At 36.5% G+C, this 22,760-nt stretch overlaps 7 protein-coding genes across 11 annotated transcripts; 4 read left to right on the top strand and 3 right to left on the bottom strand.

Moving 5' to 3' along the window:
• The first annotated feature begins 2,020 nt into the window (after positions 1–2,020).
• LOC106654813 (midkine-A-like) lies at positions 2,021–6,029 on the top strand. 3 transcript variants are annotated; one of them, XM_023459139.1, is made up of 4 exons: positions 2,021–2,209; positions 2,334–2,483; positions 3,617–3,781; positions 3,865–6,029. In XM_023459139.1, the coding sequence occupies exons 1-4, from the start codon at positions 2,065–2,067 to the stop codon at positions 3,897–3,899; spliced, it is 495 nt and encodes a 164-aa protein (XP_023314907.1). In that variant the 5' UTR covers positions 2,021–2,064; the 3' UTR covers positions 3,900–6,029. The 3 variants fall into 3 exon arrangements, with proteins under 3 accessions (XP_023314907.1, XP_023314908.1, XP_023314906.1); XM_023459140.1 differs by having other exon boundaries at positions 2,334–2,489; positions 3,617–3,772; XM_023459138.1 differs by having other exon boundaries at positions 2,334–2,489.
• A 1,203-nt stretch (positions 6,030–7,232) lies between these two features.
• LOC106654814 lies at positions 7,233–8,805 on the bottom strand. Its single transcript, XM_014374846.2, has 3 exons — positions 8,597–8,805; positions 7,665–7,888; positions 7,233–7,535 (listed from the first exon to the last, which is right to left on the bottom strand). Exons 2-3 carry the CDS (start codon positions 7,864–7,866, stop codon positions 7,327–7,329), a joined length of 411 nt encoding a protein of 136 aa, XP_014230332.1. The 5' UTR covers positions 7,867–7,888; positions 8,597–8,805; the 3' UTR covers positions 7,233–7,326.
• A 282-nt stretch (positions 8,806–9,087) lies between these two features.
• Positions 9,088–10,946, bottom strand: LOC106654810 (tRNA:m(4)X modification enzyme TRM13 homolog). The gene is made up of 6 exons (XM_014374838.1): positions 10,857–10,946; positions 10,507–10,676; positions 10,232–10,425; positions 9,943–10,128; positions 9,623–9,862; positions 9,088–9,537 (listed from the first exon to the last, which is right to left on the bottom strand). The coding sequence occupies exons 2-6, from the start codon at positions 10,662–10,664 to the stop codon at positions 9,134–9,136; spliced, it is 1,182 nt and encodes a 393-aa protein (XP_014230324.1). The 5' UTR covers positions 10,665–10,676; positions 10,857–10,946; the 3' UTR covers positions 9,088–9,133.
• Positions 10,947–11,285: 339 nt separating this feature from the next.
• Positions 11,286–15,433, top strand: LOC106654808 (zinc finger protein 479-like). Of its 3 annotated transcripts, XM_014374835.2 has the most exons (5): positions 11,315–11,366; positions 11,452–11,538; positions 12,018–12,363; positions 12,443–13,586; positions 14,259–15,433. In XM_014374835.2, exons 3-5 carry the CDS (start codon positions 12,052–12,054, stop codon positions 15,035–15,037), a joined length of 2,235 nt encoding a protein of 744 aa, XP_014230321.1. In that variant the 5' UTR covers positions 11,315–11,366; positions 11,452–11,538; positions 12,018–12,051; the 3' UTR covers positions 15,038–15,433. The 3 variants fall into 3 exon arrangements, with proteins under 3 accessions (XP_014230322.1, XP_023314901.1, XP_014230321.1); XM_014374836.2 differs by lacking the exon at positions 11,452–11,538 and having other exon boundaries at positions 11,286–11,366; XM_023459133.1 differs by lacking the exon at positions 11,452–11,538 and having other exon boundaries at positions 11,303–11,340.
• Positions 15,434–15,491: 58 nt separating this feature from the next.
• On the bottom strand, positions 15,492–16,678 carry LOC106654811. Its single transcript, XM_014374840.2, has 5 exons — positions 16,590–16,678; positions 16,431–16,527; positions 16,165–16,356; positions 15,909–16,096; positions 15,492–15,834 (listed from the first exon to the last, which is right to left on the bottom strand). The coding sequence occupies exons 2-5, from the start codon at positions 16,503–16,505 to the stop codon at positions 15,651–15,653; spliced, it is 639 nt and encodes a 212-aa protein (XP_014230326.1). The 5' UTR covers positions 16,506–16,527; positions 16,590–16,678; the 3' UTR covers positions 15,492–15,650.
• Positions 16,679–17,143: 465 nt separating this feature from the next.
• LOC106654809 lies at positions 17,144–19,712 on the top strand. Its single transcript, XM_014374837.2, has 7 exons — positions 17,144–17,624; positions 17,809–17,985; positions 18,059–18,614; positions 18,670–18,860; positions 18,940–19,266; positions 19,352–19,489; positions 19,586–19,712. Exons 1-7 carry the CDS (start codon positions 17,409–17,411, stop codon positions 19,676–19,678), a joined length of 1,698 nt encoding a protein of 565 aa, XP_014230323.1. The 5' UTR covers positions 17,144–17,408; the 3' UTR covers positions 19,679–19,712.
• A 945-nt stretch (positions 19,713–20,657) lies between these two features.
• Positions 20,658–22,533, top strand: LOC106654666 (ruvB-like helicase 1). Its single transcript, XM_014374636.1, has 3 exons — positions 20,658–20,798; positions 20,940–21,615; positions 21,703–22,533. Exons 1-3 carry the CDS (start codon positions 20,658–20,660, stop codon positions 22,254–22,256), a joined length of 1,371 nt encoding a protein of 456 aa, XP_014230122.1. The 3' UTR covers positions 22,257–22,533.
• The last annotated feature ends 227 nt before the right edge of the window (positions 22,534–22,760 follow it).

Genomic DNA, 22,760 nt, shown 5'->3' with positions numbered 1-22,760 from the left:
GACGCGCTCGTTTTTCTCCTCTTTCTCTGCGCACATATAGTGATTTTTCCCTATATTATATACTTTCGCAAAGCTCGCAACTCGCATGACCGCAGCAGACATGCACACACTCCATAGGCGATTTCGTATTAGCCAAAAAGTTCGTCGTCGCTCGGTAGACGCGCGAAAAAGTTCGAGCTCTCTCTCTCTCTCTCTCTCGTCTCGGCGTGCACTTAATCACCGTAACCGATCGTCGTCATCTACATGGTTGCTACTGCTGCTACTGCTGCGGTGGCGGTGGAGAAAAATGGCAATCGTTTTTAAGCTCTATAGCTCAGTCCTACCCCCCTACGTATAGCCTCGAAACCCGTTGATTAAAATTCGCGCCTCTGCGCTAATAGCGTTATATAGCCGCATGTTTGCAGACGTGCCCCGACGACGACGACGTATTAATATTTGTTACGCGATGTTTTCTTACCGCGTTAACGCCCGCGTATAATAACAAAAAAAAAAAAAGCGGAGCACGTTGGTCTCGAGCTTTTATACGAGTTACCACTCTCTCGTTGTATGCATTGCCGAGTGCCAAGAGAGAGAAAACATTAATTCATTTTCGTCACACACTCGTGGTAAATAGGCGCCGCTTTTTCCTTAATTATATATATCGCGCGCCTATAATAGCCGTATACATTATGCGCGTCAATTCGATATAATGAAACACGTTGTTGGAGGCATTAAGGAGAATCGATCGTTCGTATAATTACTCGCGTGGTAAGATAAGTCGTTGTTACGATTTATTTATTACGGATTACTTGGCTGCGCCCTTAATTCGATCGATTGCACATGTTGATTTTTTAAACTGAAGGAGCCTTCGATGCAAGATCAAGTATACTAAAATTGAAGTAACCGACACTTTGACTTTTTTTGAAGGTATATTTTAACATGAAATTCATAACTGACCAAAAAATGCATAGATAAGCAAAAAAAGATTCAATCCTATGCTCAAGTTAAACATTTCGATTGAAAATAAATGTTTTAAAAATGCTGTATTTTTTGCGTTTATGGTAGCAAAAAATTTATGAAATTTCGGTCATAGTTAATGCCAGATTCTGCCACTAGATGGCGAATGGCCTTTGCGTGTAAATCTGCAAGTGGAAAAGTCAAAATTATTGTATAAGTCAGCATGGTTTTTAGATGTTTTAACATAATATTAAGATAGATGGCGACGAGCTTTTGTATGTAAATCTGCAAGTAGCAAAGTAAAAATAATTGTATAAGTCAAAGCACGGTTTCTCAAATCACCAACCGTTGATGTTCTCTCTTCTTACTATATTAATTTTAACGCCTAATACGGCATTCAGGGTAAATATCTATAATTCCCACAGATCGTTTTCGTCGCGCGCATACTCGTGAGGCGTCGACAAGGTGCTGCTATGCATATAATATACATCGTATCGCAGCTCGGCTGTTGTCGCATCTGTATACACAACCAAAGTCTAATTTCTCTAAAACGTGTACGTATATGATAGCGCCCGTGCATGTATTATAATGGCGCCGCAGGACGAACGAGTTTTGGCTCGCCTTTTTTTTGGCCCGCTTACAAAGTGTTGTGCGTGCACACGTTACACGCGGGAAAAAAGAACGAATCCACTCGGCAGCATTTTAATACATAAGTATGTATACCATGCATACGATACGCGAGTGAAAAAACTCATTCGATTAGGCAAATGGCTGCTACGACGAGAGAGCGCGAGGAGCTGAGAATGTTATTGCCGAGTCGAGGCAGGGCTTGACGTATGAAGATTGCTCGGGCGAGCCGTTCGCAAGTAAGGCTCTCCGTCTGTGTGTGTATACACGACGATAATAAGTGCAAATTACCACCGCCCCGGCTATAACGCTCGACTTTTTCCTCTCTGGGCTGCCTTTAACGCGTGCCAGAGATGTATTATATTATACGAGAAAAATCATTTATCACTGAAATTTAATATACGTAAGCGATGCTCGCGATGCATTATATATCTTTCTTTCTTTTTTGTTACGCAGAACCGTCAACGACAACAACAACAACAACAACAACAACGACAAAGCATGAAGCTGTCTTGGAGCTTACTGGCGCTGGTGGTAGTGCTGGCAGTCGTCGCCGTGCCCGCGTTGGCCTCGGAGAACGAGAACCTCTGGGAGGAGGACGACAAGGAGATCCTCGTGAGGACGATTCGGGGCACCAAAGATCGCGGTACGTTCAATAATATAAATAATATATAAGCTGTACAGAGAGAGCTTCGATCACAGTCGAGCTTCTCGAGCTTACGTGTCCTGATTTACAAAATTTAATTCGCGTACTCGTCCATGCTATACAGGTGCAAACGGATCACCCTCGTGCCGCTACACCAAGGGCCAGTGGTCCGAGTGCGATCCCAAGTCCAACATGCGCTCGCGCAGCCTGACCCTCAAGAAGGGCGACAAGACCTGCGAGCAGAGCAAGACCATCACCAAGAAGTGCAAGAAAGGTAAAGGTAAATGCGATGCTATGTTATATTGTTCACTTACTTATCTATCGCCTATGTATATTCGTCCCTCGTGCTTATATACTAATTTTGAGAATCGTTACGTAATATTTTATCACGCGCGAATAAACATCGTGGATAATACGTAAAATTGAAAGAACCTCGGCGCGGCGATGATGATTTTTGGATCGTGTCCAAAAAAAAAAGCTCAAGAGAGATTCGCATTATATCGTATTACGTATTCATAATACACGTACACCGGCTTTCAGGCTACACAGAATACAGAGAGTCTGCATTTTTGATTGCCCATTCCCTGCCCGCGCTGTTGAATTAAAATTCATCAACTGTAGTTGGGAGCTTTCGCGAGATAATCTGCGCGCACTTCCTCAGCAGCTTCCCGTACGAATTCGATCGACTTTTCCTATATACATATAATATATAATTCTCGTTGACGAGTTAAGAAATTCTTCGCCACGCTCCCCGGGTATGTATATAGTTTGAAAAATCAAATTTATCAGAGCTTTTCCAAAATCATCGATATATATTATACGCGTCGCAAGCTCGAGTATATATGTATATAGCTTCCTGTCTCGACTCGTCGATCTTGCTCGCGCAAAATCAGTTTCCGGCATTAATCAGGCGAGGATTACCCAAGACGCGCCGAGTAGTGGTATAAAGTAGTAGTAGTAAGTAATCCTTGCGTCCCTCCTCCTCCTTCCTCGTCTCGGTCAGTAACTATATATATATATATGCTGATGATTCGCGACGTGGCAAACGCTGTTAGCTGCATATCGGAGCTTTCTCTATCTCTCTCTTGGCTCGGGGTATAACAATCGCATCCGATTAGTCTGGCCAATCCATTTCCTCTCCCGCTTACATACACACACACACACCGAAGGAAAGCCTCAGCCGTTCGGAGTAGTAGTAGTAGTAGTGGTAAGATCACATGCCCGTGGTCGGAATAACTCGGGTCTTTGCGGGGATCGCGCCGTATAGAGCTTAATAAGCCACTCCTATTGCTGTAACGAATGTACATAGCCGCCGTAATTGAGATCGTTGTGTTATTGAAAATCTTCCCCAGTCTTTAATTGATTTCTATTTGATTTAATTTTTCGTTCCTTCTATTCAAATTGCAGCCTGTCGATACGAGAAGGGCAATTGGAGCAGCTGCGTCAACAACAACATGGTGCGAGTCGACAATCTCAAGGCCAACAGCGACTTCTCGTGCGAGAAGACGCGTCGCATCACCAAAAAGTGCAAACCGGATACCAACATCAAGAAAGCGTCGAAAGGTATGGAACGTAAGCATTAAATCGGCGTGTAAACTTTGACGAATGAGCCGAGACTATAATTTCTTCTTCTTTCTTTTTTTTTCAACTTGCAGATCGGTCGAACAAAAAGAACGGAAAGCAGCAATAAGAAGGCTTTTATCGAGAGCAATCGTCGCGACGCCCGTTGTGGAGGAGGACGAGGCACACACACACACGCACGAGTCAAAGACGCGACGTCAAAGAAGAAAACATTAACTTTTTATTTATTAATAAAACATACTTAAGCGACGACGATGACACGGAGACGCGCGCGCCCATTCACGATCCACATTATTATAGATATATAATATAAACAAAAAACAAAAAAAAAAGAACAAACGAGCCAAATAAATAACAGCGACTGATTTCTCCGCAATTTCCAGAACGCCCAAAAAATTCGACTTATAAATATAATGTATACTACTACCGTATCGACGAAATCAGAAGTTTTTTGTGTTGCAATTTACAATGTAATCGATAAGTATATAATTATAGTTCAGTGCAACGATCGAATGCTCCGACATGATTGTAAAATTGATGGATACAAAAAAAAAATCGACGCGCTTACAAAGTAAGGGGAATTAACGTTCATTTTGGGCTGGTTTCAAAATTCAATTCCATTGACGATTCGCTTTCATTGTAATATTTTTTGTTGTTGTTGTTATATCGTTGCAAACACCCCAATCGATCGTGTGAGTTTTCCAAATGACCGAATATCTTAATTAGATGAATACTTATTTGTCATTATTCAACTTTTCAAGTTATATTATATTCTCGACGCATAGTTTCAATTTCTTTTACTAGTTTAATATTATAGTTGTTTAAAGTAATTTTGTATGTTTTTTTTATATATTACATGTTGTACGCTCATTTATTCTATTATTTTCGATGTGCAAAATATAAAGTGAATGCAGTATTTCACTATAAAACAGATTTTTTTGTGTTAATCGGCTATTGAATCATTTCCTCTGTACTTCTTACATGACAATGTGTATTACCAAGTATCAGCAACTACTGATTAAAAATCATGTTCTGAACAACAGGAAAATTATTAAAAGTGTTTATTAATCCAGATACAAGTTTAAAAAAATCAGCACAGAGCAATATATACTGCATAAAATTCATTTAACTTTATCAATACTCTATCTTCTTTCCTTTCCTTCGATCCAACTTTGTTAAAGTTGAGACACTATTTGTTATGCATTATTCAAAATTCATTGTCTTGAATCAAAACGGTAGGTACCAATGGTTGAAGTGTGACTTATCGTTAAATAGGTGTATTTTCCTTTTTGCTAATAACTTTTGCGAGCAGATGTATAGCTAGAATAGCATCGACGTGTAGATTTTACGGCTAAATAACGAATGTAGGAAACTGCATAAATAGAATAACAATTCTAGATCAATAATATTCTATATGAGTTTCATCGATATCAAATTTTCTGCACGAGACATTGCGCGACTGCATTGAGCATAAAAATCAAATCAAAAAAACAAAATCATTATATTAACTATTGACGTAACAATGATAATAATCCAGGTAAAGAATATAAATGTTTTTTCTTCTTCTTAAAAAAAAGGGAATGACTCGTTTGGTCACGATTATCTCTAAAATACTCATATAAATGTACCACGAGTGTAAGAACTCGAAAAAGTTTTACATATATTTCAGTAATTAAATGTATAAATAAAAAACGTAAGTTTTACGTAATCAATGATTGAAATCAAACGTAACTTTTAATCTAAAAAACTTATCAAAAGCAGCGATTCTTTGCATAAAAATATAGAATCATTCTCATTGTATAATAGGGAATAAAAATTCAAATATTCCAAAAACTTTAGAGTTTTTAGAAAAATAGCAGTTGTGAATAAAGTCTAGACATTTCAAAAGTTTTCATGTAACATGTTAATTACAAAAATTATCAAAATTTCCTTTAAAATTATTTGACATCTACTCTGTGCGTGGAGTGCAGTGATTTTCATCGAGGTATTGAAGCGTCATCTCAGGATGAATAAAAACATGCAGTTTTTAAAAGTAATAATTAATATTACAATTTTAAAATACTCTCGATTTGACATACAATTGTTGCATCTATTGATTAGTTTTTTAATAAAAAATCCTGAAACATCGCGTTGAAAATGCGAAAGCAAAATCAAAATTGTTGAGTTTTGACTGAGTCATAATACATTATTGGTATTGAATTATATTTTTATGCCAACTTATAGTTATTTAATAATAAAACTAGTAATTAAAGATCATCAAAGCAAAATTAGAATCTTGGTCCAAGTTACTTGAATATTTTCCAAAAGACTGAAGTACATACTTTACAAAAGCTTTACAGCCGGGTAATGACTAAACTTTAATAAAGAATATGTTTATTGGCATAAATATTCGATCGATTTCTTAGTTGAAAAGCATAAGACGCTTCATGAAAAATAATCGGAAATGGATCACAAACAGGCCTGCAAATATACAAGCTCATGTGCCCTGGCCGAGAAAAACAATCTCGCATTGAAAAATCGTTAAAAATTGTTTTAAAGACATAGGTGTCACATTGTTTATGAGACAAATTACAAAAATTGATTGAACCGCGTGTATAAATCGTTTCGTGATAATACAAATATACAAATGTATTCTGATGATAATTATTTATGGAAGTTTATCTTATAAAACTTACATGTATGACAATGTGCAAAATCACCTTCATCCTTAATGAAAGTGTATATTCCATTACGCATGTAATGAAAATCCAATGTTATTTATCAATAAAATCTAAAATGATTAAAATTTCATTTTTATTAGTCATTGAATGAATTATCGATTAAATTAATCAGTGGTAAAACATTACTTTATTGTTGCATGTTAAACAAAGTAAAGGTCATACAAATACTTTACAAGCATTGTCTGGATAAATATAAAAACGGTAAATTCATACAAATTCATAGTAAAAATTTAAAAATGGTAAGCTGAAAGATTATCCTAAATCCTACTTGAGATTCTACAATTTTTTTGACAATTGCAAACTACATTAAAAATAATAATGTAACATAAAACTTTAATTAACACTTCTGTATTCACTTACAGTAAGAGTTTTGATATAAGGCTTTATAACAAAATAAAAAAAATACGTTTTGAGTCAGTAATCATTAAAATTTGAATTCATGGACGGAATCATTGATGTACTAGTTACAAAAATACTGATATCAAAATACTAATTCAATTTTTTCACATTTACTGACTTACTTAAATACTTTTGAACAGATTATGTTTGATATGTAATGTAGAAATACATTATTACTTTCTTTGAGGCAGTAAAGCGTTTCAAGCTATTGATACTGAAAGTTCACGCGAGTACGATTTTCCTTCCCAATCATCTTCTGGAGGCGTAGTATCATGCCTTAATTTCAAAAATCGTGAACCATACTTTAATATGACCATTATCACCCCTACTACAAACAAAGCAACGACAGGCCAAAACGTGAAAAGGCTCATGGTGAATTATCTTACTGGTAAATTTAATTAAAAATAGTGGATGGACTTAAATGTCACTCTCTCTTTTCTGTAATTCCATATATTGCTGAGGTTGATGATGAAGTCTAGTTTCACTTTCTTCTGAATGATATTGCACTGAATCGTCAACAGCAACAGATTGCTTGTATATTTGACTTGCTTTTTCTAATTCCGATAAATCAAGCGGTGGATTATTATGTGGAGTTACAGTCCAAAGTGATTGCACCCAACGATTGCCTGCAGAAAGTAATACAACATTTCAAATCTTAAGCTAGTGATAGGAATTGAAAAAACTAGCTCATAATTTAACATGACTCATGTTTCAAACACTATAATATTTTTAATAATAATGATGACTATATTTACCAGTGTTTCTATCCCTCCAATAGTGCCTATATTGTGAGCAGTAGCAAAAGGCAACGTTGAGAATGATAATAACACCACCAATAATTGAACAGATACTTATGATAACATAAAATGGCGTAAAATCTCCTGTGATGGGTGTGTAATCTTCCCAGTAAGGATTATTTTTGTAAGCCTCACGATCGTCTAGAATAGACGAAGACATTTCATAAATTTAACTCTTACTTCTGAAAAAAAAATTGATCAAACATTTCAATTACTGAGAATTCAATTTTGCTATGCAATTACTAAAATACAGTATAATAAAAATGATGGTTATTCTTTTTACTTGTTATACCAAAATTAGAATTTAGTATTATCATTCAATTTACCAATTTTTGAAAAAGAGAAATCAAAATACAAATCAAAACAAGATGAAATAAACATTGTAAATATTTGATCACGTTTTTTTTTTAAATCAAATGAAAGTTTTTCTAAAAAGTGGTCACATGCTGAGTCACAGATCAATTATCTTTAAATTACTTCATGCAAATTTTGAATAAATTACTAAAAAGCGTTCAAGAAGATTCATTTCTATTTCGTGTTGGGCGCGTCTACTGCTGAACTTAATCTTTTATAATTAAATGATTTTTGCGTTCCCGCCCTAATTATACTACTCGCTCGCAGCATTGCAATTTCCAAGCGAATAGTTGCATTCATGCGGTTACAACGAATAATGCGAGTTTATTAATTTATCAGTCAACGTCACGTAGATCGAAAAAAATAATAAAGTTTTATCATAAAAGGTACGCTCAGCCCATCCCAATCGTATAATTAGTATTAACGTGTACGACAACTTGCGCGGCATACGCGCACGATACCAACACACACCACACCTGTTTTTCTAAAGGATCGAATGGGTTATCAAAGCTTGGTAACAAAATCAAAGCGCTTACCTAGTAATTAAACAGTCGCCGCTGTCAACATTCGTGACATCAATGGTCCGTTGATAAGAGGATGTTTTGATTGGCATATATAACTGTTTTTGGAGAGCGCAAAAAAGGATTCTCACACGCCAACACAACGTACACCGACTGAATGGAATGCCGATGTCGCGACTTCGCCACTGCCGAGCCGAGCGTTACTCCGCAACGCAACTCCGCGAATCGCCGCGTCTCTCGTATATATGTGTATACATGTATACAGCATTTCGCACTATATAGCGATCGCGTATGGGGCGGGGCGCCGTCGCCGCTGTGCGTATATAATTTACGATGTAAGCGTCCCATGCTCGCGTGTATAGTGGACATAACGTGTATCAAAAAATCTACAGTTTCGTTTTCGGACTATGATTTCCGAATATATTATGACATTGGAGGACTTGCGAAAGAGCAAGGAATGTTGCGATGGTTAGGAGATTGAATTTGACTGGATTCATCAATTCTACAATGAAAAATTTTTTTTTATTTTCTAACTGTTTTTATACATTTTTTTTATTTACTTTGGTCACTTGCTTCGTTTCTATTGAGTTTGCCTACAATACATACATTTTCTAAGGTAGAATCGGATTTTATGTAATACACTAGCTTGCATTTAAATCCAAATGACTCGAGATACTCCAATCTTCCCCAATTTAATAACATTTTAACTTTTTGGCCTATTTTCTCTCGTTCAGTGCTGTCATTTTCATTGTTTAGTTTAATACCACATGTAGCCCAACTAGCTATTTTACAAAGTATAGGAAATTCGTCTGGAGTAAAACCTTCTTTTTTAAGAAACTCGTAACCAACATAATGAGAGTATTCACATCTGTGATGACAACAAAATGCTACAACAACTCCAGCCTTAGTAGTTTTGTCATCTTTGATTGAATTTGTCATGCAGCGCAAAGTTAAATCTGAAATAAATTAAATTTTAAATTAAAGTTAAATTAAAATCAAGTTTGTTGTAATGGTTAAGAATGATTTCTAAAAACTCATTACCTGATGCAGCACCACAAATATGTTTAGCTATTGCTACCTTGTGTGGTGTTTCCTTAATTTCTGAAATATTGTTCAATTTGAGATCAGCTATATCTGCCCTTATTCTTATCACTTTTACATGATAATCATCATTTTTTAATTTATTGTCTTTTTTGTGCCTATGACTTGATCGATCAATAAGGAGAACAGTAGAGTCTGGAATATTCTGTACAGACTGTCCCAACCAATATGTTAATTTTCCTAAAATAATATTTTTTTTAAAACGTTGCCAGCAATACACTTATTAAAAACTTAAATACCAGTGAGGATGATATTTTTACCTTTACCGGCTCCAAATTCTATATAACAGGTATTTTGATTAACCAAGTCAGCTTGTTTTAAATGCCCTAATAAAGATGCTGTTTGTAATAAATGTCTTCTTGTTTCTGCTCCATAAGTTGAATTTTCTAATTCTGTTTTAAGAACTTCATGTGTTAAAATTTCTTCCTCTATAGCTGGTAATTTGGCTGAAAAATAAACAATAATGAAATAATATATTGTCACGGGGAACCGCGTTCCTATCCCCCACGTAACAATATTAACATAAATAAAATTTATGTCTCAACCTACCATATGCATCCTCAATTTTTTTTAACACATTGTCAATGATTTGTTGATCAATATTTGACAATGGTTGATCATTATTGCAACTAACAGGCTCTCCTAAGTTTATGCCTTTAACAATGTAAGACGGTTGTGATTCTGGTTCAATTTTTGCATTGCATACTTTCAAGTGCTTGGATAATTTAGATCGATAAATAGTACTGTAAATGATCTAAAAATTTAATAAAGTTCTAACTGATAATAATGGAAATATTTGATTTGAGAAGAAAATGGGTACTTACTGTCCAGGATCCAATGGACAAGGTATGCGTTCATCAACAGTTGCTACACCTTTGGTAGGTTCATGTTCACCGCAGAAACTCCTTCCTTTTTTCACAGTCATTTTACAGTAACGCATTTTGCGCTGAACATAGAAGTGGCAATGTTCTGGTTCAACCATGGTGATGAGTATCTGCAATAAAAATATTTTATTACTATTTTGTCACATACATTGATGTAAGCAAGGTTAATGTACAATTATGAGAGTAAACAAATTCAACAGACAAAAAGTAAATCTTAGTGTACCATAAAATAAAAATAATATAATTTAATATGCAAGATTGAAGTAAATAGAGACCATATGGGTACATACTTTGACAGTGTTTGTAGCGAACGTCTCGATTTATTTACAATCCGATGCTTATATGACAGAACTTGGGAGGCACGTGCGTGCGCGCTTACATCGGTGCTGCTCATGCAGTTCAACTTGTCCGTCTGCAATTATGCCTCGGCACGGCTTGTCCGTCTCCGAATTATGTGTGCGAGCGAAAGAGAGAAAAAGACAGAGGCTGGCAGTCGGCATGAAGAGAGAGAAAGAGAGAGAGCGAGGCTTGCATGAGGCTTTGTGAGAGAAAATAATTTGTGCAAGCCTGCCTGCATGCATTATATAGTGGAAACTGATGTCAGCTTTATATACGCGAATGTGTGTTACTGTGTTTGTGAACAAGACAAAGGGACAAGGATACGGGGCCGTTTTTGGCTCCGAGTGATAAATAATACGTGTAGCAATAATAGGCTGAGATGCCGCAAAAAAAAAACCAGTGAAATGAACGAGTTTTTGTAAATACGAAGAGATGGTGCGTGCTCGTCTCGTGATTCAGAGGTAGCGACTTTTTTGACAGATTTTCGTCTTGCGGGAAAAAATATCAGCACAAGTGTCAATATTATGCGTGTCTGTTTAATTTTAGGGTTTTAATGCATTAATGATGATGGAATTGTGTCATAGTGAAATATGTCACAATTATGTATTTTCGTGATGTATTTTGTCGGCAAATGTAAGTTCAAAATAATGCGAATGCAAATTCTTATGTTAACCTGACCGATGTTGCATGACTAGAGGTTAGATAGTGGTTCAGATATCCGAACGTAAACAATGTTCTTTTTGACACTCTGGGAAAATGTTTCGAGTTTCAAATTACATATTATTTTTTATTTAATTGCAATTATCACGTAATTTTCCCAAGATGTATTTTTCACTATCTAATTAAAGATATTTCAATGCTAAACTTTATCTAAAATTATGCAAATCTTATTAATCTCATGGGGAGTTGCATTTCCCCTGCACATATCATGTTACATCACACATTCCATGTTCATCATTGCAAAAAACTCATTATAATTTTAGAAATAAAATGAGATGATACTTTGTGAAAAGTTTATTGATTTGATCATGGATAATAATAGGGGAAAACTTGCTAGAATAATGAATGATAAATATTTACTCCACAATTTACTATTATATTCTATCTTTCAGATTGTAGTCTGTACATAAAAACTACATTTTCACAATGGCTTTGAGTGATAATTACTTTGCCATGCCCATGAACATGGACAGGGTCTGTAGGATATGTTTGCAAGAAAATACTAATCTAACACCAATATTTGGAAATGATCCAAATTTGAGCAATATGACAGATTTGTCCCAAAAGATACAGATATGCGGTGGTGTTGAATGCAATCAACAAGATGGTTTACCTTCTCATATTTGTGATGTTTGCATTTATAAAGCCACAGTGGCTTATGAATTTAGACAATTATCTCAGCATTCGGATACTCGGTTGAGAGTTTTTTATAACAAGCCAGCCAAATACAGTGCTACAGTATGTTATTCAATTATTTGTTGACTTTTTTCTGTATTATCTTATATAATTTTTAATTCGTAATTATATCAAATTTCAGGACTCTGAAACACAAACAGAACATTTGCAGATGATAACTGCATCGAGTCTATTGGTTGAACCACAGCTATCAGATCTCCAAAAAGAATATTTTCCAAAAGTGGAAGAATCTTTAAGCCACTCGTCATTCCATAATACAATGGTTACCAAAGATTATACTGTTCAAACACAAGCCACCGACACTGGAGGTGTAACAATGTCGGTGGAAGACAATTCATTCGATTGTCATTTGAATTTCGTCGATCAGCCTCATCTCCATAATCATCAAAACAATGGGGAATTACCTAAAGAAGTTGTAGTGGGCGTAGAAAAAAGCGACGCAATCAACGATTCCCAAGAATTACTGTCAGTTCCTCTCATAGACGATATGGAAAGCAATAACAAGGGTGTAACGTACTTCACTTATGAAATCGCCAAGGAAGTGGTGGAAAACATGGAAAATCCGTCGAACAGCATGGACAACAACAGCAGCTCGCTGTCGAGCTCGGAGCACGAGAAAGAGGAGACGAAGTTCGTGGTCGCGTGCAAGAGCGAAGAATCGACGCAGTTCCACGACTTCGATGGTGGTTGCGCCGCAGCGTTGGAGAAAGAAGAGGAAAAATGCAGCAAAAGTGGAGAGGAGAAAAAGTCAAAGCAATACGATACTTCCAAGGGGACGGATCAGTCGGCAGAGCTGCAGTCGGAGCACCAGCAGTCGTCGGGACAGTCGCAGCAGCAGCAGCAGCCGCACAAGTGTCGACTGTGCGTTAAAGAGTTCGGTCGACTGGAGAATTTCGAGCGTCACGTTTGCAGCGGACTACAAAACGACCACCACCGAGTCAGTGAACTCGAGAACGTCAACACGACGACAACGTCGTCGACGACGACGAACAGCAGCTTCAATTGCGAGGATTGCGGCCAAAAGTGCTCGACGCTGAAAAATCTCAAGCGCCACCAGCTGATACACGGCGAGCGCAAGTACTCGTGCACCGTCTGCAAGAAGTGGTTCTTCCGGGCGGACACGCTGAAGAAGCACGCCGAGCGCCATGGCCACGGACTGCTCGACAATCTAGCCGACGAGAACGAGCTCTACCAGTCGGACGAGGAGGACAGCAGCGACGAGATGAAGAGCCGCAAGTGCACGATCGGCGACGAGAACGCCCAGGGTGAGTCGTCTCTCGCGATCGATTTGAATTTCGCGCGGGTCGATTTACTTTTTTTTTTTAGACACTAGTGCTTAGAGGACATTCGATACGTTAATATTCAAATTGCCGCGAGTGAATTGAGAAACGCGAGTCGAGCAGGTACATTTACGCCTCTTTACGACGTGTGGAAATTCTATACACGCAAAGCAGAGAGAGAGAGAGAGAGAGAGTTACATAAGGCATCCCGGGGAGTGCAGGGCTTTTAATGGAATGCCGTGGTATAAGGCAGAAAACTAGTTTTGCTTTGCATTGAGAAAAAGCTTATATAAGCGCGCGATGAAACTCTAACGTATACATATAGTATATAGGTATTCATATGCGTTCTCTCTCATGGATGTGCCACTCAGCGCTCGCGCGCGCGCGAATACTAATCGCGTCTCGTTGGGAAGGGATTACCGATTTTTTAGTCTCTTTTTCGAAAGCTGGTTTTTTAGGGGGCTTCGCTCGAGGATGAAACATCTCGCGGCGAACGTAAAAATTGTCCGTCGCTCGATACAGGTTTATTGGATCATTATATATATATATTTTTTTTTTTTTCAATTTTTTGAAATCGGCAAAGAGTTTCGCGATATCTCGAAATCGGTATAATACAACGACCAAATCTCGAATCATAAATTTTTTTTTTCGGCACAGGCGAGTACAAATGCCAGCACTGCGAGAAGATCATGGCCACGAAGAAGGGCCTGCGCCGTCACGTGGCGATGCACAAGCCCAAACCCGAGCCGGCCGTCTGCGAGGTATGCAGCAGGGTCTGCGCCAGTCGTGCCCGCCTCCTGCTGCATCTGCGCACCCACAAGCCCAAGGACAAGCCGGCGCGCGAGTACCTCTGCCACATCTGCAGCAAGGTCTATCCGAGCAACTCGTCGCTCACCTATCACATGCGCACCCACTCGGGCGTCAAGCCGCACGTCTGCAAGACCTGCGGCAGCGGCTTCACCACCACCACCTCGCTCGCCAATCACATGCGCATACACACGGGCGATCGGCCCTTCGTCTGTCACGTCTGCAGCGCTGCGTTCGCCGTGAGCTCGGCCTTCAAGCGCCACCTGACCAGGCACACGGGCGAGGCCAATTATCTGTGCAAGACCTGCGGCAAGGCTTTTAAGCGGTTGAGTACGCTGAAGGAGCACACGTACACGCACTCGGGCGAGAAGCCCTACATCTGCAAGACCTGCGGCGCGGCCTACAGCCACAGCGGCAGTCTGTTCGCCCATCAGAAGAGGTGCCGCGCGGCTAGCTTGAACGGAGGCGGCGGCGCGCAATTCAACAACAACGACGCGCCGCCGGCCGACGACAATCTGCCTGTCAATACTCAGGACGAAAATGTACAGTCTTTGCAAATAAATCACATACACGTCAGTAACGTGCAATCGGCCGTTCGGGCGCTCGCTGTGATAGGTCCCATGTTTTAATTTGAAAAAAAAACGAAAAAAAAAACGATATTTCGGGTCTCCCCCTTCCCCCGCCGGTCGACTTTTACATCACACACGCTTTTAGTTTTTTAAGCTCGCGAATTGGCCATTTAGCTTTAGCGTTTTTATCACTCATTTTACTTTCACTTGTATAACTGTGTATATGGATAATTTTTATCGTGTGACTATTACTGAGCTTTATTAAGGTTTACGACATATGTGAATTATAATGTAATGACTCGTCGAGATTGTAATGTTTAATTTTTTGTACAAACGAAAGTAACTTCATGCGTAAGTTATGATTTTATTCAATAATGATATATGATAATTGTTGTATATTGATTTGTACTATTTTATTTTATATGAATTTTGCCAACGAGGCATAATTTTATACGACTGCCATTGGAGTACGATTTTTAATACTTTAAAATAAGAATAAAAATTTTTTGTGGTGTTAATTTATAAAATTTGACTTTTATTTACATTCTCTTAGAAAATAGAATTCATCATAAATTTATACAATGATATTTAACCTTTCTATTACTATTATGTGAGCTAAAATTTACTTATCTATTAAGTAAAAATTTACCTATTTGATTAACTACTTCAAGTGCTAATTGTTTGCTTGTTGTTCGTTTTCACTTGCTTTACATAGAGCACGATATCTGCGCCACACGGATGCTCTCGTTCTTTTTAGTATAATGGCTAAATCTGCGAACACTCTGTTTCTCCCTTCTGGCTCCACTTTGTAATCTTTCATATAATCAAGTATAGTCTGATCTTCGAACTCAGAGTACCTGTGAAAAAAAACAAATAAGATTAATACTGTGAAGAGGTCAAATGAACATTATTGTTTGTTAATGGTTATTACTTTGATATTTTGTGCTTGTCATACAGAACTTTGAATCTCTGAAAAACACTGTACAGTGTTCGATCATCTAAGCCATTAGCTAAAAATCTCATGAACATTTTCCGGTTTCGCAGACTCATGTAAAATTCTTTATTCTTGTATTTCATTTGCAAAAATGGTTTTGGATTTTTGGGATCCCAATCATGGTCCTAAAAAAAATTATTGTACAGTTTCTATTTATTCGTAAACAGAAATTAATAAGAATAGGCATCAGTACCGTACAAAAATCTCTCCAATTTCTCTTAATTTCCAGATCTTCATCTTCACTCCAGGGACCATTTCTGATTTTTACATATTGCTCGAACTGTTCCTTTTCGAACGGCTTTAATGTTCGAGTACCGGCTGTTTTTTCAACACAATGTTGTGGTAACGGTTGATGCCTCAGACGTATTTCTAGACTCGCTAATTTCTAAAAGACAGAATTATACATTTGAAAATTGAAAAAAACGTTCGCATGTGCCGATGTCGATAAATAGTACAAACCAATCTTTCTTCTTCTGTGGGCTTGTAATTTAATCTGGCATCGCCCTGATATCTCGCTAAAGGATCGACTGGCATTGTTGTGTTTTTTAAATTTCACCTGTCAAATCGAATATTATGTAGAAAAAACGTGATTTTGAACGCGATACACAAAGAGCTAACCTAAAGGTGCGGGTACCACTCTACTGGCGAGAAAAACATTCACACGTTATACTACTGACACTATAGACTTGTAGAATTCCGGCCGTCAGCGAACACGTTTCTTACTGTGCGACCACCTCTACCAATTTCATAATTCTATATGGACAATCTCTATTCTCTATAATCTCAAAAAATGATTTGGAATACACAAGAAAATTAGAAAAATGTTTAGAATCATTCGAAATATCCTCGTAGAAACTACGAAGCCATTTTATTGCCAAAATTCAGAAATTTTTAATAATGATGTGTTGGATGGCTTGATTGTACGTCAAGAAATCCTTGGAGGCTCGCGTCGAATTATAAAATTATCACAAAAAAAGTAAAAAAAAAGGGGGGACAATTTTTACATTTAATGTATGATAAATAAGATTAAAAAAATTTTTTTTGTAGAATTCTAAAATTTCAATTACTTTTCGAACGTTCCGAAGCTTTTTTACTGCGCCGCCGCCGTGGCGTTCGTGCGCATCGTGCATGCTCAGTAACTTCAAAGTCGGCGTCCCCGTTTCATTGGAGGGTCTTGCGGAACGCCGTCCATTCGTAGATTCTCTGCTAACGTATCGCTCGTCGTGTAAAGACGCGTAATAACGTCGTTCGTTCGCTCGTTCCTCGTGATACTATCTCCATTTTCCTTTTCTCCGCCGTGAAACAAAACCACGAGCATTCCCGTCGAGTCGTCGAGAGTCTCCGGACGACATACCAAAAAGTCAGAAAGATAAAGTTGGAAAAGGAACGGAACGCAAATTATTATCATCCCTAGGAATACGTTAATTGGAGCATAATATGTCAGCGCACGGAATAGCCGTGCCCGGTGGCGATCCATCTGACAATCAGATGTTTTGCTTTCAAGTGACGGAAGATGATCTGAAGGATCAACTGGGCGACGTCATTAGAGAAGCGTACGAGCGAGAGGATATGCTGGATGTGACATTGTGCGTCCAAGGAGAACGAATACGAGCCCATCGGCCCGTTTTATATGGTTGCAGCGAATTTTTTAAGGTAAAGTGGTGTTTTTATTTGTTTTTTCTGTAAAACGTAACGATTACTGCTGTCGATATTTTCGATTGTTCAAGCTATTGGTTTATTTTCTCTCCATGATCAAATATTGTAGATACATTCATTATTTCTTTTGGTCTGGTCTCCATTTGTATTTTTTCTTAATCAACTGTTACTTCTTTTATAGGAAATTTTTAATCAAACCAATCATGAAGAGACTGTATTTATAATTGATGATGTGTGTGCTGAAGATATGAAGTCACTCATCCATTTCATTTATTATGGACAAGTTCAGATCGAAGAAAAATATGTTGACAGATTTTTGGAGGCTTGTCATTTCTTAAAAATTTTTGGATTCTCAAATGTGAGTAATACTTGAACCTTAATACCTAATCCTACTGTTGAAATATATTTGAAGATAATTTTTCATTTAATAGATAGCAGGATTTGAATTTGAAGAATCAAGTGAAACGTCGAATGATCAAGATATCTGTGAATTTGATACCTCTAGTGAAGCAAACTTAACTGATACACACATATCAGATTCAAATACTAGTACTGAAATTCCTTTACCAAGTTTTTCTATAGAAAATCATACATCAATTACTGATAATCAGAAAACTCCATCAACTACTGATTTTAAAAAAGCTTTATCAACTACCAATATTAAGAAATCTCAATCGATTGCTACTACTGAAGATGCCCCAAGTTTACCCGTTCAGCCAACAAAAAGAAGAAGGTTGTCTGATTGTCCATTGGGAATTAAATTGACTAAACGGAAAAGTAGTCTTAAAAGAGTATACACTGATGAGCAGTTAGAGGCAGCAATTGCTGATATTCGAGCAGGAAAATCATTGATAGACACTGCTATTCAACATAAGATTCCAAGATCTACTTTGTATGTGAGAGCAAAAGTCTTAAATATACCTTTAGCTCCAACAAAAAATGACTACACACATGAAGATATGAGAGCTGCAATCAAATTAGTTCTTGGTAAGTTAATTAGAATTTAAAAAAAAAAATATAGTCTAATGAGTTTTTGTTACAGCTGGATCAAGCTTACAACAATCAGCAGACTGTTATGGAATTCCAAAGACTGTATTATGGAGAAGAATTCAAAAAGAAGGGTGTTACAGAAGTCGAAGAGACAAAAAAACTTATCCAGAAGAATCTAGAAAGGCAGCTGTAAAAGCATTAGAGAAAGGCGAACCACTGTGTAAAGTTTCGCAAGAGTATCAAGTAATGAGTTGAAAATTTAAATTATTTTTTAGCTTTATACATTTCAATTTTATTCTAAAGTTTTTGTTTGTTTAAATAGATACCAAAAACAACATTGTTCAGGGATAAAACCAAATTAATTGATCAAGGTAAATTACCATCAACGATGTATAAAAAGCGAAGTAAAGTAGAAGAAGAAATCAAAAGTTCACGTTTAGAAGAGGCAGTAGCAGCTTGTAAAGACGGTATTATGTCACAAAGTGCTGCTTCTGTTAGATTTCAAGTACCAAAAACCACCATTTGGAGAAGGCTTCAAAAAAATAAAACTTCTAATACAGGAAAAGGTCATACATGTAAAACCAACAACATAACTTTTGTTAAGAACGGTGAAGACATCGATGACAATTTTGAAGATTATTTAGATCAGGTTTGGATATAAATCTTTCATAGTATATGTTATTAAATATAATTGAATCTTTGTTTAACTCAATATTTTAATGTTCAATTTATAGACTGATGAAAATTTGGATGCTGCCTATACTTATGTGAATGAAAATCAAATTCCCAGTGAATCTGTAATTGTCTTAACTCAAGAAGATGTAGAAAGTCTGAATATACCAAATGAAGAATCAGTAGTTCTTGTTGAACAAGTAAGAATGTTAAATCCGAGTAGTTCTAATTAGTAAGAAAGGTAGTCAGAATATCCTGAAAATATACCTACTTGTTAATTCTTTTATTACTTTTAGGACAACGTAGACACTAATTTTGTATCTTGTGGTCTACATTTAGATGATAGTTCTCAAAATGTGATAGAAATGAAATTTAGGATGGACAAATAATTAAAATATTTTCAAATCGTTTCTTCAACGATTAATTAATATTAAATAAAAATGTGTAAATTGAAATTTATAGTAATAAGCAAATTTATACGAATAAATGTAAATATGAATCTATATGTAAAAAATGTGTAAAGTTTAAGAAAATTCACCAACAAATTATTTTATGAATAAATGATTTTTTAACAATTTTCTGATATCATCATTCACTTTACCTCCACTAATTCTTCATTTTAACAAAATATAATTCAATTTCAAAAATTTTTTTTTCTAATTTTTGTTTCTAATTTTTTTCTGCTAAATAAATTTTTTGATCATGTAATGCTGGTTTATTTCGTCGTGCACAGATTTTAATACATCATTAACGAGAGGGAATTGAACCAATGTTCGATTGTTCAGTTAATGATATATCGGATTATAAAAATGGAATTATAGCTGCAATGGTATTGATACCGGCATGGATCGTCATGTATTTGAACATTTTTGCATGACTCTTCATGATTGTGAAAAATGATTTTCCGAACTTTTTTCAACATGTTTTTATCCTGCATTATTTTGTGGAAACGCAAAAGGTTTATTCATCACTTATATTTTTATGAGATGTCTGTAAATTTATATAGTTCTCTCGTTTTGCAAAGCCCAATGTCGCATTTCCATGAAATAGAGCAGAATTAATTTTTTTTGTCGAGAATCGCTATGTTAAATGTGTACAAAAGAAAACTCTCTTTTTTTTATCATTACAATTTGAATCAAGCGCGTTTAGTGAGATTTGTCTCCGATATGCTCGGTGTGTGAGTTTTGTGACTTACGCGAGTCGCGACGCAAACCCCCTCCCCATTCCACAGCTGTAACTAGACAAACACGCGCTTAACCACCAAACCGGCCGCCGGGACAACGCAGACTTATTTATCTATCAAACAAGTCAGTATCATCCTCGTGCAAGTGTAGTCGTGCTTTTTCTGAAAAAAAAAAAAAATCAATCATGAAGATCGAAGAAGTTAAGAGTACCTCCAAAACCCAGAGGATTTCGGCCCATACCCATATCAAGGGCTTAGGTCTCGATGAAAGTGGAAATGCCCTGCAATTTGCGGCAGGTCTCGTTGGCCAGCAAGCTGCTCGTGAGGTTAGAATACTTGAATTTAACTTTAAAAGAGATATTTTCTTCATTTAAAAGTCCATTCGACTTAAAAACTCTCTTCTAAACATAACTTCATATATTATTTGTTACAATTATGATAATTTTTAACATAATTTTTTTTTATAGGCTGCTGGAATTGTAGTTGACATGATCAGAACTAAGAAAATGTCAGGTCGGGCAATTTTGTTCGCTGGACCACCTGGAACTGGCAAGACAGCTATAGCTCTAGCAATAGCTCAAGAGCTTGGGAATAAAGTTCCATTTTGCCCTATGGTAGGTTCAGAAGTTTACAGTTCAGAAATCAAAAAGACTGAAGTTTTAATGGAAAACTTTAGAAGAGCTATTGGTTTGAGAATCAAAGAGACCAAAGAAGTTTACGAAGGAGAAGTTACCGAACTCTCACCAGTAGAGACTGAAAATCCAATGGGTGGTTATGGAAAAACAGTCTCGTCTGTCATTATTGGTCTGAAAACAGCTAAAGGAACTAAACAACTGAAGCTCGATCCTTTAATTTATGAGTCTCTTCAAAAAGAAAAAGTAGAAGTGGGAGATGTTATTTACATTGAAGCTAATAGTGGAGCTGTCAAAAGACAGGGTAGATGCGATGCATATGCCACTGAATTTGACTTGGAAGCTGAGGAGTACGTGCCACTTCCCAAAGGAGATGTACACAAAAAAAAAGAAGTTATTCAAGATGTTACGCTTCATGATTTAGATGTAGCCAATGCTAAACCACAAGGTGGCCAAGATATTATGTCAATGATGGGTCAATTGATGAAGCCAAAAAAGACAGAAATTACAGGTAATTTTTAAAAATGAACATTTTTTAAAAACAAAATATTATTTCATTATTAACAATTTACTTAATACCAAATCTATTACGTTTTAGACAAACTGAGGAAGGAGATCAACAAAATTGTTAATAAGTACATTGATCAAGGAATTGCGGAGTTGGTACCAGGTGTACTTTTTATTGATGAAGTGCACATGTTAGACATAGAAACTTTCACATATCTCCACAGAGCTCTTGAAACTGCTATTGCTCCCATTGTCATTTTTGCTACAAATCGTGGCCAATGTGTAATTCGTGGAACTGAAGATATAGTTTCCCCTCACGGAATTCCACTTGACCTTTTGGATAGACTTCTCATCATCAAAACTTTGCCTTATTCTAAACCAGAAATCGAACAAATTATCAAATTGAGAGCAGTTACAGAAGGCTTACAACTTGAAGATGATGCCCTTACAGAGCTGAGTGATCTGGGAAGCAAGTCAACTCTCAGATACGTTGTACAACTTCTGACTCCAGCTTCCTTGACGGCTAAAATCAATGGAAGAACAAGTATAAAGAAGGAAGATATCGAAGAGGTCAAGTCTTTGTTCTTGGATGCCAAATCATCGGCTAAAATTCTATCACAAAATAAGGACAAGTTCATGAAATAATTGAAGCTAAATCATAGTTCGGTTTTATTGTCTTTTAAGTTGACTTTTAATTTAATAGGAAATATATAGTTGTTAGTGAAAAATTTAAAATTTTTGATGAAAATGCAAAAATTTTTATTTTTATTTTTGTAAAATAAGAAACGGTAACATACATTTAACTCTTTTGCTACGACACTTGATCAAAACAAAGATGATGCATGTATATTGACGATATTTAATTTAAACGCTAAGTTGTAAATTGCTTTAATTGTAATAAAAATTACACCATAAATACCAACTTTTGATGAATTAATGAAGCCAATACCAAACTGCCCTATATGAAATATTGTTCTATTGATCTTCTTACCTTAAAAAAAACTATAATTATTTTTATCTATCGTAAGCATAATATTTGCGCTTCTGTCGTCGCTCTCATTTTACGAGTAAATTAAAATTTCAATTTTTTCATTCTCTCGACATCTCGACGAAATTGTTCCATTGACGCGATCATCGGCTTCGATGCGC

This window comes from Trichogramma pretiosum, unplaced genomic scaffold (assembly GCF_000599845.2).
Source record: "Trichogramma pretiosum strain Unisexual culture from Peru unplaced genomic scaffold, Tpre_2.0 scaffold23, whole genome shotgun sequence".
In the NCBI taxonomy this organism is placed as follows: Eukaryota; Metazoa; Arthropoda; class Insecta; order Hymenoptera; family Trichogrammatidae; genus Trichogramma; species Trichogramma pretiosum.
Note: the sequence above shows the minus strand (reverse complement) of the source record. Positions and strands in the feature narration are given on the sequence as shown.

Coding starts and splice junctions, on each gene's coding strand:
- LOC106654813 (XM_023459138.1), top strand. CDS start 2,065: ATGAAGCTGTCTTGGAGCTTACTGGCGCTGGTGGTAGTGCTGGCAGTC. Junction 2,210..2,333: donor TCGGGGCACCAAAGATCGCG/GTACGTTCAATA, acceptor CATGCTATACAG/GTGCAAACGGATCACCCTCG. Junction 3,782..3,864: donor AGCGTCGAAAGGTATGGAAC/GTAAGCATTAAA, acceptor TTCAACTTGCAG/ATCGGTCGAACAAAAAGAAC.
- LOC106654814 (XM_014374846.2), bottom strand. CDS start 7,866: ATGTCTTCGTCTATTCTAGACGATCGTGAGGCTTACAAAAATAATCCT. Junction 7,536..7,664: donor TTGGAGGGATAGAAACACTG/GTAAATATAGTC, acceptor TACTTTCTGCAG/GCAATCGTTGGGTGCAATCA.
- LOC106654810 (XM_014374838.1), bottom strand. CDS start 10,664: ATGGTTGAACCAGAACATTGCCACTTCTATGTTCAGCGCAAAATGCGT. Junction 10,426..10,506: donor TGTCCATTGGATCCTGGACA/GTAAGTACCCAT, acceptor GATCATTTACAG/TACTATTTATCGATCTAAAT. Junction 9,538..9,622: donor TATTTGTGGTGCTGCATCAG/GTAATGAGTTTT, acceptor AATTTATTTCAG/ATTTAACTTTGCGCTGCATG.
- LOC106654808 (XM_014374836.2), top strand. CDS start 12,052: ATGGCTTTGAGTGATAATTACTTTGCCATGCCCATGAACATGGACAGG. Junction 12,364..12,442: donor CAGCCAAATACAGTGCTACA/GTATGTTATTCA, acceptor ATCAAATTTCAG/GACTCTGAAACACAAACAGA. Junction 13,587..14,258: donor CGGCGACGAGAACGCCCAGG/GTGAGTCGTCTC, acceptor TTTTCGGCACAG/GCGAGTACAAATGCCAGCAC.
- LOC106654811 (XM_014374840.2), bottom strand. CDS start 16,505: ATGCCAGTCGATCCTTTAGCGAGATATCAGGGCGATGCCAGATTAAAT. Junction 16,097..16,164: donor ATTGGAGAGATTTTTGTACG/GTACTGATGCCT, acceptor AATTTTTTTTAG/GACCATGATTGGGATCCCAA. Junction 15,835..15,908: donor GACAAGCACAAAATATCAAA/GTAATAACCATT, acceptor TTTTTTTCACAG/GTACTCTGAGTTCGAAGATC.
- LOC106654809 (XM_014374837.2), top strand. CDS start 17,409: ATGTCAGCGCACGGAATAGCCGTGCCCGGTGGCGATCCATCTGACAAT. Junction 18,615..18,669: donor TGCAATCAAATTAGTTCTTG/GTAAGTTAATTA, acceptor TTTTTGTTACAG/CTGGATCAAGCTTACAACAA. Junction 19,267..19,351: donor TTGAAGATTATTTAGATCAG/GTTTGGATATAA, acceptor TTCAATTTATAG/ACTGATGAAAATTTGGATGC.
- LOC106654666 (XM_014374636.1), top strand. CDS start 20,658: ATGAAGATCGAAGAAGTTAAGAGTACCTCCAAAACCCAGAGGATTTCG. Junction 20,799..20,939: donor GCCAGCAAGCTGCTCGTGAG/GTTAGAATACTT, acceptor TTTTTTTTATAG/GCTGCTGGAATTGTAGTTGA. Junction 21,616..21,702: donor AAAAAAGACAGAAATTACAG/GTAATTTTTAAA, acceptor ATTACGTTTTAG/ACAAACTGAGGAAGGAGATC.